This window comes from Zootoca vivipara, chromosome 8 (genome assembly GCF_965207765.1).
Source record: "Zootoca vivipara chromosome 8, rZooViv2.hap1.1, whole genome shotgun sequence".
NCBI classification, from domain to species: domain Eukaryota; kingdom Metazoa; phylum Chordata; class Lepidosauria; order Squamata; family Lacertidae; genus Zootoca; species Zootoca vivipara.
In genome coordinates this window covers 52,999,088-53,014,855 of record NC_142591.1, presented here as the reverse complement: position 1 = coordinate 53,014,855, position 15,768 = coordinate 52,999,088, and the positions used below count along the sequence as shown (strand labels likewise).

Genomic DNA, 15,768 nt, shown 5'->3' with positions numbered 1-15,768 from the left:
ACATTCATTTGAAAACAACTACTATCCCAAATCCACCTTTGTGGCCCTAGTTTTTTGTAGTACTATCTTTTGATGCTCTAAGTAATTAAAATTTAAGAGTGCAATCCAGAGACACATATAAGTTCACAGCAACATTTGGAGAGATTTCCTTGAAGCAGTCCATATTTACAGAGCAACTTTGGGTTTGGGCAAAAGAAAACTGATTTAAAGGCAGCTGGAAATGAAACCATACGAGAGAAGTTTTCCTTTAAGAAGATGCTGCAACAGGCTCCAAAAACTTGTTTTTTTAAAAATGAAAAAATGTTGGACATTGAAATACAATGTGGTAGTTTGTGTGTAGTGTGTACTCTCCTTTTTGGTAGTCTTTAGATTTGTGGGCTTGGATCCAGACTTTGCACCCTGTGGCGGGAGAGTCCTTTGAGCAGAATTCTGATCAGGGGTCTCCTTCACAGGCAGAAGGGGGAAGCTGGCAATTCCTCCTTCCTTCCCTTAAAACCCTCTGAAAAAATATTATTTTGTGGGGTTGCAGGGAAATCAGGGATGAGTGGACGTTTCCTCTTCTTCCCTCAGCATGATCCCGCCACTGGATCAAAAACCTGAATGGAAGGAGCCGTTACATTCTTTCTAAGTTTGGATTCAACCCCTTGTCATTATCTCAGTGATACCTAAGAAAACCAAAATGTTGAATCAGAAAGGCTAAAGTTAACTTTATAACTAAACAATGCAGGACTTAAAGAAAGATCTGTCCCAGAACAGCAAAAACCAAGAGATGCTGAAGAGGTTATCCAACCTACAGAGGAGCCACATGGGAGAGCAGGTAGGTTCTTGTGCACACTAAGTCATAGAAAAATAAACTCCAGTCTTGCCTATCTTTTTGTATGGTAAAAGCTTTACAGCATCTGCTCTACAGCAACTTGTCCTCAATGAGAGGTTTGCAGATCTTGTCATATTGCAAACCCTCTTCCATAATGTTAACACTGTGGGAGTGCTTTCAGAATGGTTCCATTGAGGTAGCGATATGCATAATGTCACATTGAATTTCTTTCCATTTAGATCTTTCATGAAATATTAGTCAGCAGGACAAAACCTAGTTTCTGGTTCATGAATTGTTGTGTGTACTTCACCAGCACATTTACACAAATTCATTCTGAACTCATCTCTCAGGGAAGTAAACATATGAAAATATGCCCCAAATCAAAAAAGATAAAAACAGAGGGTGGCATCCAATGTCATGTGAGTGGACATCCTTCCTTGCCTTTTCCCTGAAGCACCATGTCCACACCCCAACTTTTCTGCAGCCCTCCAGAACAGATTTGTTTTGGGGGGCAGTATAGGGGGAAGGGTGTATCTGTTCCACCAGCAGTGTTGGTTCCCCCTGGCAGATGAACACTGTTGGACTGCACCCCAAAATGAAATGGGTATTGAAATCATCTTTGGATGTATATTCATAAAGGTTATCCATATAACCTTTAAAACTTTTCAAATAAAATATCAATTAGCTTAAACTATTAAAAGTAGTTTCTTTACTAGAGTTCTTTATAACAGGGATTGAACTGTAGAAACACCCTAAACAGCTTTCTGTTACACTCTATACATCTGCCAGTGCATTCATTCATTTTGTTTTTGTTTTTTGCCACTCTTAGCATGAAAAATACTTTTCTTTGTTTTAGGCACTGAGTATCGTAAAAAGAAATGAGTATTTTCTATAATGGAGTGGGTCCAGATTAAATATGTTAAAGACACTTAAAACAATATGCAAGTTTCCTAGTACTTGGAAGTCTTGCAATATGTAGATGCCACTGATTAGTGCAGGCTTCCTCAACCTTGGCCCTACAGATGTTTTGAGACTATAATTCTCATCATCCCTGACCACTGGTCCTGCTAGCTAGGGGTCATAGGAGGTGTAGGCCAAAAACATCTGGAGGGCCGAGGTTGAGGAAGCCTGGATTAGTGCTACATTCATTACATGCAATGTAAAATTTCATCATTACATTGGCATATATCTGTGTGGAAAATAGTCAATCACTTTACATGGTTAACTTTACAAATGTTCAAGACTTGTAATTAGCTGTTTTCACTTGGTCAATATTCAAAATCACATTATATGCATCTGTGTTCCTTTTTTTAGAAGAATGAAAACTTTGAACATTTTATTTATTTATATATTTGAGAGATTTCTATACTGCCCAGTGCCAAAAATGGCCACAGCACAATGTGCAACAAAACAATACAATGCACTACATAATAAGCAACATAAATTTCAAAAATCCCAGATCCATATTAACTTGGCGGTAGATTTGTACTTCTCTGTGTAGGCTTTACCAATATATTGCTCTTGTGGTACAGTAAGTAACTGGTTCTGCTTCATAAGCTATCCATTTTTGCTCTAATTCCAGGTTGTGGACCTTGGGGTTATAGTAAAAAACAATGTAGATTCCAGAAGCCTGAAGTCTGCCTTCGTATGATAAAACCTTGCAGGCTATGCTTGCTCATATTCAAACATTTTCATTATCATGAGGGCTGCAAAAGTGCTTTATGTAAAAAGGAAAGCTAAGATCCTCAGGAGTCCAGATAGTTCAGCAGATAGCAGATTCTACCCCATACTCCAAGCTCATGGGAGATGCACTGTTAATCATGATGGATAGTTTCAGATTATTTAAACTTAGAGGTGACTAACCTGTGGCCTTCAGATGTTGGATTCCAGCCCCCATTCACTCATGGACAGTGATGTGGAATGCTTCGTCCAGCCCTACTAGATTCATTTTATTTTACAAATTGTATACACTGTTTGATTGTAAAACAACAACCCTCAAAGTGCTGTACTATAGCCTTGTGCTTAACTATAGTCTCATACGGTTATTTTATGGAATCATAGAATCAGAGGTAACCAATGGTTATCTAGTCCAGTGCTCTGAAATGCAGGAATCACAGCTCAAAAAATCCCTGACAGATAGCCATCCAACCTCTGTTTAAAAACCTTCAACGAAGGAGAGTCCACCAGCTTCTGTGGGTACATGTTTGTGAAATCTACAGGCACCACCCCACTTAAGCATGTTCACGTCACATGTGACTGCGCACATGCATGGTATCAGGAACTCAGAAGTAGGGGGAGAGACCTGAAGGGCCTCAACAAAGCCCTGCTGTGCCTCCAGCTTGCGGGGAGACTTCCCTGGAGCCCAAAGGATGTCCTCTTTGGGCTCTGGGAGGGTCCCCTAGTGAGTCAGGGGTGCAGTGGGGTGCTTCCCACTTAAGAGCATTTCACTTATGTGTGCAGAGGGCAAGCACAGGCTCCCCTGTGTAAGTGGGGAGTCACCTGTATATGAAAAAAGCCTGAATAAAAATGCCATATATCACGTTTACCAAGTCCATAGGTAAACATGCTCACTTTCCCTAAAGTATTTGTTTTCTGGTTTTCGACTTCAGTCTCTTCTTTCTGCTTACCTTTGATGTATTCTCTAAATAATGTAGAACACAGGAGTGCTGAAGCAGAACCAGAAGAGGAAGATGAAATGGACACTTTGCTACGTGAAGTTCTTGAATCAGAGTTTGGTATGAATGAATACTTTGTCCATGAACTTCTAAAAAGAAATTTAGAACTAACCAATTATTTTGATCTGTTAAAGATTGTATGTAGCTAGTTACTGATCTTTCAACACATTTTTGCTGTTGGTCAGAAATAACTCTTTGCTTTCCAAAGTGGAATAATGACTAGTGGCTAATGACCTGCCCCTCACGTGTTTGTCCAATGATACCAGTTTATAGAATTATCCCATAATAACAGTAAATGCTTGAGGCACTATATCAGAGCTAAGCACTCTTAAGATCCACTGATTTCTGTGAAAGGAGTAATTATAAACTAGTGAGTTTGATGTGGACATTTCCCTCCACAAACAGAAGGGCTCCTTCATTTGCCGATGGGACTCCAGTCCAGCAGAGGCTTTCATTCCACTTTACTGGATGCTCCTGCTGGAAAAAAGGGGAAGAAGATGGTTTTTGGCAGGGCCTAGAAGACCAGGGTTCAAATCCTCACTATGCCATAAAGCTCACTGCAGGACCTCGGACCAGTCACTGTCTCTCACCCTAGCCTACTACACAGGGTTGTTGTGAGGATAGCATGAAGAGGGGGAGAACTGTTTAGCTTTCTTGAGTTCCTTGAAGGAAATATTTTTTTTAAAATATATTTTTATTAATTTTCCAATTAAAACCAATTATATCACATTCATTATTTCAAATTATACACATAATTTCAAATTATACACATATATATATCAATCAAACCGAATGTTATGCCAAATCATCTAGAGAATTTTTTTTTGGGTTCCCATGCTTCAAGAAATTGGGGATTCCTCGCAACCGTCCACTGCCGTCTTTTTTCTAAAGTTCAAATCGTCTCTCCAAGTTCATAATAATCCAGATCTTCCCCTTACAGTCACATAGATGTTTTCCACTTTCAACCGATTGTTTCCCAGCTGCTGAGATAAATATCAAACAAGGTTTCACAGATGTTCTTTCTCCTGTGTGGGTTAATCAGTCCAGCCTCCCCATAAATCTTCTTAGTCTGGAGCTCCCTGTTGCGTCGAAGCAGCGCCATCTTAAAAAGCTCAAATCACTTTCGTTTTCTCTCATAGCCATGTAGATTAACGATCTTTATAAAATTTACAGCTTTTCCAGGCAGAAGACCCAAACATCAAACCATAAACTCTTGGTAAATTAATGGATCTCCTTGCCCTATAGCTGAACTTAGCTTCAGGTCGCTGCTCCAATGAGTTCCTTGAAGGAAATAAATGGAATAATAATAATAAATGAACAAGTAGTCCCCTGTGCAACTTCCCAAACTGTGCTTCAGGGTTTCCTAATACTCTGGAACAGATTTTCAAGGTGCACAAAGAGGGGGGGGGGGTCTCCAGAAATGGTGTCCTTCCCCTTCTGGGAGCATCCAGTTAGCAAAATTCCATCTGGATCCAACCCAGTGGGGCTTAAATGTGTTTGGATTGTACCAATGATCTGTTTAGAAGGGTGGTGATTACAGAATGCAATTGAGACTGTTCTGTTAGATGTTTGATATGCTGTTTTTTTCTAACATTTTAAGAAAAAATAAGTGAAGCAGATGAAGAAACAGATTTTCAGGAAGAGGATAGTGAAACACCTGAAGTTCCCACAGAACAGGATGTATATGATGGAGACCTTGAAGAGAAAGTGCCAGAAGTACTAGAAACACCAGAATCTCTCTATGAAGGTACCTGAAATATTAAGAGTATTCAGCATGTTTTTCTTTTCTTTTTCTTTTTGAAAGAGATTAAGAAGGTGGTGAGATATTTTACTTAGACTTTTATGGAATAAATATATGTCTTTGAGTTCATTCAGTTCAGTCAAACATAGTATGTCATCAAGTCTGTTTTAAATGACTTGTATACTGTATTGTGACACAGTTTGGACATCATTGGAAGGAGAGTTTAGTGAAAGGAAGAAGACTGCAGCATCATGTATGCTCTTCTTTCTGCCTTTCCCCTCTCATGCATGAATTCCTCCCATGTTCTTGTATTTAGGCATACATCTAACCTGAAGCCTTAGATCCTGAAAATTGTAGTTTTATCAGGATGTTCAAAATATTTAGAAGTATGCCTGGATTCATTTTAACCTGAATTGATGATGCTCATACCAAAATGCAGGGAGGCATAAGGAAATTCAGTTGCAATAAAAGAGGTATTGGAAGACAGCACAAATGGCTCTGTGGTCTACTCCAGTCCTTACATTCTAGTTACAGGATTATGTCTACCCCAAGCATTTGTGTTTAAAAACTGATAGATTAATTGGGCACTTTTCTGAAAATTGACAGTATTTTCACATAGCAGTAGGTGGTATTAAACAAAGTATTTGCAATAGCATAATGGGATTTCCTTCCTCTATTCCCCCCTACCTCCCACAAGCCCTGCCCTATCCCCAAATGTGCTCTGGAAGGTTGGGGGAAATCCCAGAACAGCTTTAGGAGACATTCAGGGGGAGAAGAAGTACACTGACGAAATGTTTTTCCTAGTGCTACACTGAATACAACCTTTTATGTACCTTCAAAAACCAAATATTTCCCTTATTTTTCATTTCAGAACCTGCAAGTGACTATCAACCAGAAGAGCCAGACACAGATGACAGTCATGGTATGTCTGCTTTTCATGCTTTGAGATGCTGTGAAGTGATATTCAGGTGATGAACATGTGTCTGTGATCTGATCCTAAAATATTAATTTAATGTGGGAGATGGTTTATATGATGGAATTTTCTAAAGTGTTGGTTTTCAACATCACCTACGTGGATCACAACTTTACCTATCGTATCTGAAGAAGTGCAGATATGCACATGAAAGCTTATACCCAGAACAAACTTAGATGGTCTCTAAGGTGCTACTGGACAATTTTCTTATTTTTTATTTATTTTGACTGTGTCAGACCAACATGGCTACCTACCTGGAACTTTACCTAAGACAGATTGCCATTTCACATTTCACATCAGATTCAATGCCATTTCACATTTTATGTTATTTAAATTATGCATCTTCTCAGCCAGGTGATGATAACTTATGTGTGGAGAAGTACTAGTCAGGGCAAAGATGCTATACATAAGCAACTTACTCGACATTTGAGGGTAGCATGGTTCACGTACATTCACAGTCTATAATCCTAGTAAGTCTTAACTAGAAAGACCAATGTTAAAGTGGCTATGGCAAGCTGCCTTTTTTGGATTTGGCAAATCTGCCAAGATAAGATTCCATCAGGGTTGAGGCCTTTGTAAGATCGTTTTGGGACGTAACAGATAAATTTCTGTTTCTGTGCTAACATTGGAGGCAGCAGTTACCGGTATGTGAAGCTCTGTGCAGAGGAACATGATTATGGCACCTGTCTGTAGTTTGGGTAGAGAGAATCCAGTAAAAGGAAAACCCACAAGTGGAGATGAAATGCCCATACACAGAGAATAAAGATCAATAGACCAAGGGGAGGGAGGAAAAGAAAGAGAATCAGAGAGAAAATATGTAAGTGGGTCCCATGTTAGAAGGGTTTTATGAAATGCCTGATCAAAATATTTGAAGATAGCTGTTCAGATCAAAATATATTGTATTTCATAATACTTGTTGAAACCTATGTGTGTTCATTAGTTCATCTAGGCTTAAATTCTATACACAAACTACGCTGGAATTCAAGTCCCATTGAATGCAAAGGGACTTGCTTCTGTATTGACAAGCACAGAATCCTGCTATTAACTAGTTATTAAATGTTTTGAAGTAATATCTATTATTACTTTTTTGACAATCTGTTCCTGGGGGGGAATTTTCTACTCCAAACTTTTCATGGCTAGTGTTGATAAAACCTGGGCATTCCCATAGTTGTGTGACTTTCTTTCCCATCAATCTTGAGTTAGTTAATCACAAGGACTGAAGCTAGTTAGTCAAATTAATTTAAACCCCCCAGCCTTGACAAAAGTATTAATAGCTTCTTGGGATTTAATATGAACTTCTAATTTTCAGATGCATATGAATATCATGCACATATGGAAGAAGCTACATATGAACCTGAAGGCCAAGGTTTGTCTGGTTATTATTCACATAGAAGTAATACGTTATATAGAGTGTGTCTGTTTCTCTATGCTTAACCAACCTTGTGAGCAATGGAACTGCAAATGTGAACATTGTTTAGATCAAAGAAAGCTTGTCTTTTGTCTTGGTAGGCTGTTGATATTGCATTCCTGTTATCTTTAAAATAAATGCACAATGTGCATTTAAAATGTCCCATATGTGCGACAAAAAAGAACAGGGTTTAAAATAATGCTTATTGTAATATAGCAGTGAAATCTCCTTGTATTCCTATAAATTATTATTTTAATATGTGTATATATTCATTTGTTAAATACATTGCCGTGCAGCAGTTACAGTTAATGCCATAAGATTAATAAAATACTATTACAGTACAATACATTTTTAATATTTTTATATACTCACATTCTCAAACTGTTAAATATTTCTATAAATGCTAAAGAAAAAGAAAAGTTATAGTCTTATGTTACATATTAACTATTTCACCTATACTTCATACTATTAATTTTCCCTCAGCAAATAATATGGATTCACTGAGTCTTATCTTTTTACTTTGTTCCAATAAGAAATAAACAAATTCAATTTCTTCCATAAAAACATTTTCTTGTTGCCTCTTTCACTTCAAACCAGATTTGTGAACTTCCACAATGCATGCCATATCCCAGACTTTGACCAGCCAAGAATCTTTTCTGGTGCTTTTCTAATTCTGACATATTGTAATTCTGGCAAATGAGTAGACATTTATATATCTTTCTCTAGTATACTATGTTTAAGGTAACCAAATAGTATTACTACTGTATCGTTGGTGAGATAACAGCCAAAAGTGTTTTTCATTTCCAACGATGACTAAGGACTTTGATTGAAAGACTGACTCCAACTATAAATAATATACGAAAAATAATAACTGGTGGCCTAATTGCTGTAATAAGAAACAAGGGGAAGAAGGATGAATAATATTTGAAAGCGGTTCCTCTTGATAGCTTCTTTATCTGTTTTAAGAAAGGTTTTTAATTGAAGCTAATGAAAAGAGGAAATGGCTTCTGACTGTCAGATGGTCAGGGCATGTGCTTTTTGTAAGTGGTGTGTGATGCACGAAGCCTGTTCTTTATTACTCATTTCTGTTTTGCTTTGGAACAATTTGTACAATTAAAAATACTGATTTAGTATGCTAAGAAAATGATGGTGATATATGGGGCATAATGCAAATAAAATACTATGACACTAAAATGGTATATGCATCAATATATACATCATCATAATAATAATTAGTAGTAGTAGGTTTATTTATCCCATATTTATCCTATCTAACTAGGTAGTTCTAAGTAGAAACTTAGAATGGAACTCCTCCATTGGATACTGCCGTATGAGACTAACTTACATAGACTCAAACACATAATCTGCAAAACATGAATTTCAAAGTGCAGGCCTCTTTGCAGATATGATTAATATGTTAAATTGACTGTGGGAGACCCAGTGCAGTACTGATTCCTTCCTCTTTCCTCCAATCAGTCAACCAGCTGTATAGAAACATGTGTTTTGATTTGCACAAATGAATAACATATTTTTGTCTGTCTTCCACAGATGACACAGAACTAAATCTAGAGGATGCTCTGGAACATAACACAGGTATTACACAGATATCTGCCAATTAAAGTTGGATACTACTTAACTTAAAAGTCAGGTTATGTTACCCAACAGAGCAGGGGTTGCCGACATTTTTGGGTACATCAGATCCAGTAAAATTAAAACAGATCCTCTTGAATTTGTATGATTTTACCAAGGGTCCCTGAAAAACCACAATCAAATTAATACTTACAGTAATACCACCAACAAATCACACAACATATCTATGTATACAGATACAATTTGTGACATGATGGGTCCTTTTGAGGTAATCCCTGGTATAAATTATGAGGATCCATAAGTATCAGTGCCTCATATCCCTGGCCATGCTGGACAGCCCCAGATCCATGTCTTTTACAGTTCAGTCAATAGAGAAAGATGTGATCTCTGATTTGATGGTTGATAGGGATTTGATGATTGGTGGTGGTGGTGATTTTAATGGATCATTCTGCTCATTCTTTTCTACCGTAACTAACGTGGCACCCTGCTCTCCTCTCTGGCTATTCCATTTTCTTCCTCCCAGATTGCTCCACTTTCCTTACCCCTTCTATTCTTTCCTTACCCCTTCTATTAATACCTCCACCATTGCCTGTCCACATGCATCTTGACACAAAGGCACATATCCCAGCCCTCTGGGACATTGTGAGATACTCAGTTTGCCCTTGCCTTCCATGTTGCTTGCTATATCGGCTTCCCAGTTAAATGCCGATTAAATGCAGTAAGATGTGAATTCTTAGGAATAAGATGTGACAGTAGATTTATTGCATGCATTAACAGTCTCTTTACTTGCAGAACCTTATTCACAGGACACAGAAAAGCAGGACTATGTGGATGAACATGGTATGTTGTGTGACTTTATAGCAACGCTATGATTAAGAGCAGGACAATTGTTTTTATACTTTAGTTGTAATATTGTTTGAAAGTCCTCACATTTATAACATGTTGCTGTAACAGTATGGCTGTACTGTGTGTATAAATATTGCACTTATGGATTGGAGTTGATCTCATGTCTTTCTCAGCTGATTAATGCCTGCCTTTCTGGTTTGGGTTGTGGGGAAAGCTTTCTGCTTCCCTACCCACATGTGTGGTATTTATATGTGTATAGTGGCTAAACAGTTTATATTTATATTATATCCTTTTTATGATAATTTGCTATTGCTCACCTCTTGGATATTTTATGATTAAATTATATATGAATGGGTAAGGAATTAAGTAAGTAAGTAAATAAATAAATAAATAAATGTAATGTACATTGAATGTCACCTAAAAGAAGCAGCAGACAGCTTGGCTTGTGTGAAGGGGCCGTAGATGAATCAGTTTTTCTAGTTGTATTTTAAAGTTTTGAAAAACTGACAATGAAACGCAAATCATTCCTTGTGCCTAAGATTCCTTGTGCCTTACAAAAATGTTGAGCTTTAATCAGCAACAAATAAGTCGTGTGTGTTATAGTGAAATATGTGATTGTTAGGGAACCTTTTCTTTCTCTGTCCTGAACATAAAATATTGCTCACTACTCTCAGAAGTATGAGTGGAACCACCACAAAGCATCTCCCATGACTCCTAAACCCTAAAGGCAGTCCAGAAAGAAACTGAGACTAATGGTATCAAAAGCTGCTGAGAGGTCAGGGACAGGCCCGGCTCTAGGTGCAGTCCCGGTGGCGTGGGGCGCCAGGGCGCGGGGCCAGCAGGGAGGGCGCTGCGCGACAAAGCAGCGCGGAAGCCGTGCTGCGCGCTGTGAGGGCGTGCGCCTCAGCATCAGGGCGCCGGACCTGCTAGAGACGGCCCTGGTCAGGGAGAATCAACAGGGGTGAATTTTCCCTACAAATTTCTCCTGACAAAGGTTATCTTCTAAAATTTATTTTTATTTATTCACAACATAAATCTGAAAATTGATCTGGACAAGTAAATTTTTATTCCAAAACCAGGTCTGAAACTGGATTGAAATGTGCCTAGATAATCAGTTTCATTTGATTATGCTTGAAGTTGTCCTACCTCACCTTCCCAAGCAACTTGCCCCCAAAGCAGATACTTTCTTCTTCCCTCACTCTTTGTCTATGTTTACTCAGCAGCAAGGCCTGTTGCCTTCAATGTAGCTTTATCTCTAGCAAGTGTGTTTAGGATTGCAATCTTAGTTTCTTTTCCTTTCCTCCATCTGATCCACCTATCTGAAGCTTTGCCAGCCCACTGGGATCTTCTTGATTCAAGCACTAGGGACGATTTGATGATGCCCTAATGTTTGAAAACACCAAGCCATAGTTTCTGGAATGTCCAGTGCTGTTCTACACTAGAGAAGGGGGCATTCCAGTCATCAATAATTTGTGAGTGCATCTTTCCCCCTCTCAGTGTGCTTCCAACTTCATTTGAGATCCCTACTCTTATCCAGGCAGTCCACTTCACTACAACACGTGTGTGTGTGTGAGAGAGAGAGAGAGAGAGAGAGAGCATTCACTAAGACAAACTGCTTTGCATGTCACAGTCCTTTAAAAACTTATGTATTAAAGTCTTTCTCTAGCATATATGCTAATTAATCTGACATAAAGGAAATTGTGATTTTGTTACTTTTTTATTTATTAACTTATAAGCATTGTAGCATTCCAGTTTTAAAAATTTAATTATGTATTTTTTTTTAGAATTAGAAAATGAAGAATTTATTGAAGCTCAGAATACAGGTAAATTGACTATGACTATGGCAGTAATGGTTTTCCTTAGCTGTTTCTTTGCTGTTTTAGTGCACACACTGAGCAAGTCATGTCTTGAATGAGTTACATATAGGTAGACTAAATATATATATATCTAATGAGTTATTCTGCACTTTTGAACATATAAGTAGTAGCAAATTATGTCTTTGCTCTGTAACTGAACTGACAGCAAGGAAAGCTCTCTTCTCAAACAGGCATGGGGAAATGGATCTAAACAGTTGTCTACCTAGTCGCTGCGGACAAAGTTGCTACAGTGACATTGGGTGACATTTTTTGCCCACATGGTCTTGCAGAGCCCCTTGCCAAGCTGAGCCCAGGCTTTTACCTGCTGCATCCCTTATATGCATTATCAAATATAGGGTAGATGGGTGCAGCTGAGCCAAATGGGGAGGCCTGGCAGGCCTAATTAGGCCTGCAGGCTATATAGAATCATGGAATTGTAGGGTGCACCAGCCCTGTCCTAGAAGCTGAAAGAATCTGCAATTTCAGGAAAAACTGAATGCTGTCAGCACGAGTCTGGGTAGTGATAGACTAACCTTTGAAGCAACTCCTATAATTGATACTCTCTAAGGGTTTAGCTACACATTATGAATAAACATGTAGAAAATAAACCTAATGACAGGTTTTGTATCTTTTTTTCTTTTCTTGACAAAATGAAGCATTGGGAGGCTTCTCTACTCCATCAATCTGTTCTGTCCCCAGACCTCTGAGTTCCAACCACATTTTTGTGAAAGTCTGGAGTTATTCTTTTTAATTTACATAGCATGGACCTGGATTCATTTTTTATTTAATCAGAGAGGCCTGCAGCAATATTTTGTTTGTTTGTGCCATAAAATTTATATACGATTTTATTGCAGAAAAGCCCTCAAAGTGATTTTTAAAAAGATTAAACCATTAAATTATCACTGAATTTTTTACAACCATAATTTGAAACATACAGAAAGTTAAAACCACAATAAAATAGACTAAAACAAATAAAAACTCATACTAACTTTCTAAACATCTCTCTAGGTTTATTTAAATACAAATGTTTTCAGCAGGTGCCAATAAATAAATAAATACATTTTTGTGAACTATATTACAACATTGTTCTCTTTTCAGATGGAGAACTGTTATCCGAACATTATTATGAAAATATGCAAGGTAAGCATATTCATTTTATCATCATTTATCTATAAATGAATATATTCATTTATTAACTAGGGGGGGTGGTGGTGGTAAGAATTATGCTGCAAAACTAATGCTTATTGCTTGATTAAATAAACATGCCCAGCTTAGCAGCAGCTGCAATGTTGGCCTCTCAAGTCTCCTTGAAATATGAAAACAATGTTGTTGAAACAGCACAGCCAAATAGGAAATGTTGTGGGACCTTTATCTCTGTCTTATCAATGTGATTGTTGTATTTTTATTGTTTGCTGTACATTGTGTACAGTATCTACACTGTCGGGAGGCACAGTCAGTCATGGATTCCTGTATGCATACACAAAGAGAAATACAGAAGTATGATGACCAATCCACATCTAACTTTATTGTTTCCTAAAAAACAATACATCCCACAAAGGCATTTTGTCACATTTGAAGGGATTTTCAGTTGTGTTGGAGTCTGAGAACTAAAGTGCAAGGTTTATTTCTTCTGCTTATAAAGGTCCTAGCTCTATCTTAAATTGCAGTTTGGTACCTCTTTATATTGTTAGTTTTGGTCTTACAAAGGCTGTGATTTATTTATTATTTGTATTATATATCTAACAGAGTCAATTGAGAGTGCTGATCAAACACATGAAAGTGAGTATAAAAAATGGTTCATTCCATCTTATTAGGAATCAGCCCTAAGAATTATTTTTAAATCCAAAGCCTATGATTTCATGATCTCTATAAACTCCCCATATTTGTGTATAATTATCTCTATAAATTAGCTGCTGCTGCTTCTGCCGTTGATGATGATCACCATTATAATGATTAAAGAACATAAGAAGAGCCTGCTTCTACTAGATCAGGCCAATGGCCCATCTAGTCCAGCATCCACTTCTCACAGTGGCCAGCCAGAGGCATGTGGGAAAGCATGAATCAAGCACAATAGTCCCATTAAATTTTAGGATGTTGCAAATCCACAAGGTATCTTTTAGAGCTAAAAGCTCTTTCAGCAGTACTCAGTTGCCAGGATCCAATTTGGTATAATGTCATTTTGTCTTTGACCTGTTTCTTTTTATCTCAAAAGTGTGTCGGTTTAATAATTAAATAATTACCTATCCACTCATTAGTAACTATTGCTACTTAGGCCCTCCATTTCTGTTCCAACATTATTCATCCTGCAACTGTCATAATAAGGAAATAATTGTGTGTGCTCTTTCTTTGTGAGGTGTTGCTTTTGTTAGTTTAATTTGCTTGCTACTCTAACAGCATGTTATCTAATTCATTTTTAAATGCCCATAGATGAAGCAGATGTTCCACATTCTGCTACTGAACAAATTCAGTCAGGTACGTATGCATGAATTAACCAAGGTGGGAGAAACTAATTTGAGTATAACTTTTATTAAAGTTATTTTTCTCTAATGCATGAAAGCACTTTTTACCTGCTGTTTATGTGTGGAATAAGAGGAATACTGGATAGAGAACTGCTGAGAAACTTCATTGTGTAAGATGATGGTTTTTAACCACTGAATGTATTGATAAAATGTAGACATGTGGCTCTTAAAAGCTCAGAAGGTATTTATATACTACATATTTGCATGTCAATTTGACATTTGCTTCTGTGAATTCAAATAATCACAAATTAGTGTGGACTCATAAGATATTCTGTGAGAAGTGCTGAGAGATGCATTAAGGCTATTTTTGCTAGTACCTCTTTGATGTCCTGGAAAAAGTTTCTCTGTCAAGAGGAGTAAGAAGAGATCAAACCTGTCCCCCATTTTAAAAGCTACCTGTCTCAAGTGTGTCAAGGAAGGTTACTAGGATATTTGTGAACCTGATTTCCCTTTGCCTTCTCTTACCATATAACATAGTTGTCTAGACTCTGAATTATGCTAATAGCAGGGATTCATACTGGAATTCAAGAATGACCACCTAGATAGTGGCTGTGGAGGGTGCAATTAAAAGGGAAAGGGCTCTTTGCCACTTCTCTTTTTACCCTGCAGTATGCTCCTCTCGCCCATTTTTTATCCAGCCATGTTTCTAGATGTGTGTGTATGTCACTGGGGGAAAGCAGCAAGTGGGAAGAAAGTTGATCACTCCATTCTACCCACCATTTTACTGTTTCAAATAACACCCACCCACCCCTGCTGCTTTGCAGCTATTTTGTGGAGACCCAGGTCACTCCTAAATGTGAAGTTCCAGCTGAAGTTGAGGATTCTGTGAACTAATTGGTCAGCTACCTATCTTTCTTGAGCTTTTTGGTTCCTGGATGTCTGCTGGGCATTCCTCTGTTGTATTTGATCTTATACTCCATAGTTAGGGAAAATCACAGAGTCCACTCTAAAAGCCAGCTTAGCAATTTTGTTTTGACATCCTCTGCACTCGGAACATGCGTCTTTTAATTTCGTGACTGCTTTCACCATCTGCAGTGATCATGGAACCCAAGAAAGTACATCCTTTTCTTGTCTCATGGAAGCTCACTATTTCAAAGTTACTTTAAGGAGACATGCATGGATATCACTGAAAGAGGGTATACATCTTTAAGAATGGAGTACACTGCCAAACCGTGGCTGTTATGTTGAATCTGCCCTGCCTTTGGAACAAACATCTGTTTGTTTTTAAAGACTCAAGTGTTGGTATATGACTCCAGTAAATCACTCATTTTCTTTGGTTTGCTCATTTTGGAAGTCAAAACTATTTTAAAGAAAATACTGTAGCTGAAATATCCAGCTATGATAGC

General features: G+C 37.8%; 1 protein-coding gene across 10 annotated transcripts in view; it reads left to right on the top strand.

Annotated features, from left to right (window-relative positions):
• The window catches only part of ASPH (aspartate beta-hydroxylase), a 94,317-nt gene that overhangs the window by 33,669 nt on the left and 44,880 nt on the right, over window positions 1-15,768 (top strand). For 5 of the 10 annotated variants that reach the window (XM_060277784.2, XM_060277782.2, XM_060277785.2 and 2 more), the window contains 11 exons: window positions 728-817; window positions 3,469-3,549; window positions 5,090-5,236; window positions 6,102-6,152; window positions 7,513-7,569; window positions 9,160-9,204; window positions 9,994-10,041; window positions 11,832-11,870; window positions 13,002-13,043; window positions 13,650-13,682; window positions 14,331-14,375. In XM_060277784.2, the coding sequence (XP_060133767.1) occupies window positions 728-817; window positions 3,469-3,549; window positions 5,090-5,236; window positions 6,102-6,152; window positions 7,513-7,569; window positions 9,160-9,204; window positions 9,994-10,041; window positions 11,832-11,870; window positions 13,002-13,043; window positions 13,650-13,682; window positions 14,331-14,375 (678 nt within the window). Of the gene's footprint in view, window positions 1-727; window positions 818-3,468; window positions 3,550-5,089; window positions 5,237-6,101; window positions 6,153-7,512; window positions 7,570-9,159; window positions 9,205-9,978; window positions 10,042-11,831; window positions 11,871-13,001; window positions 13,044-13,649; window positions 13,683-14,330; window positions 14,376-15,768 lie in introns of all 10 variants that reach the window. The other 5 variants (XM_088675572.1, XM_088675570.1, XM_088675573.1 and 2 more) reach the window with 2 other exon arrangements.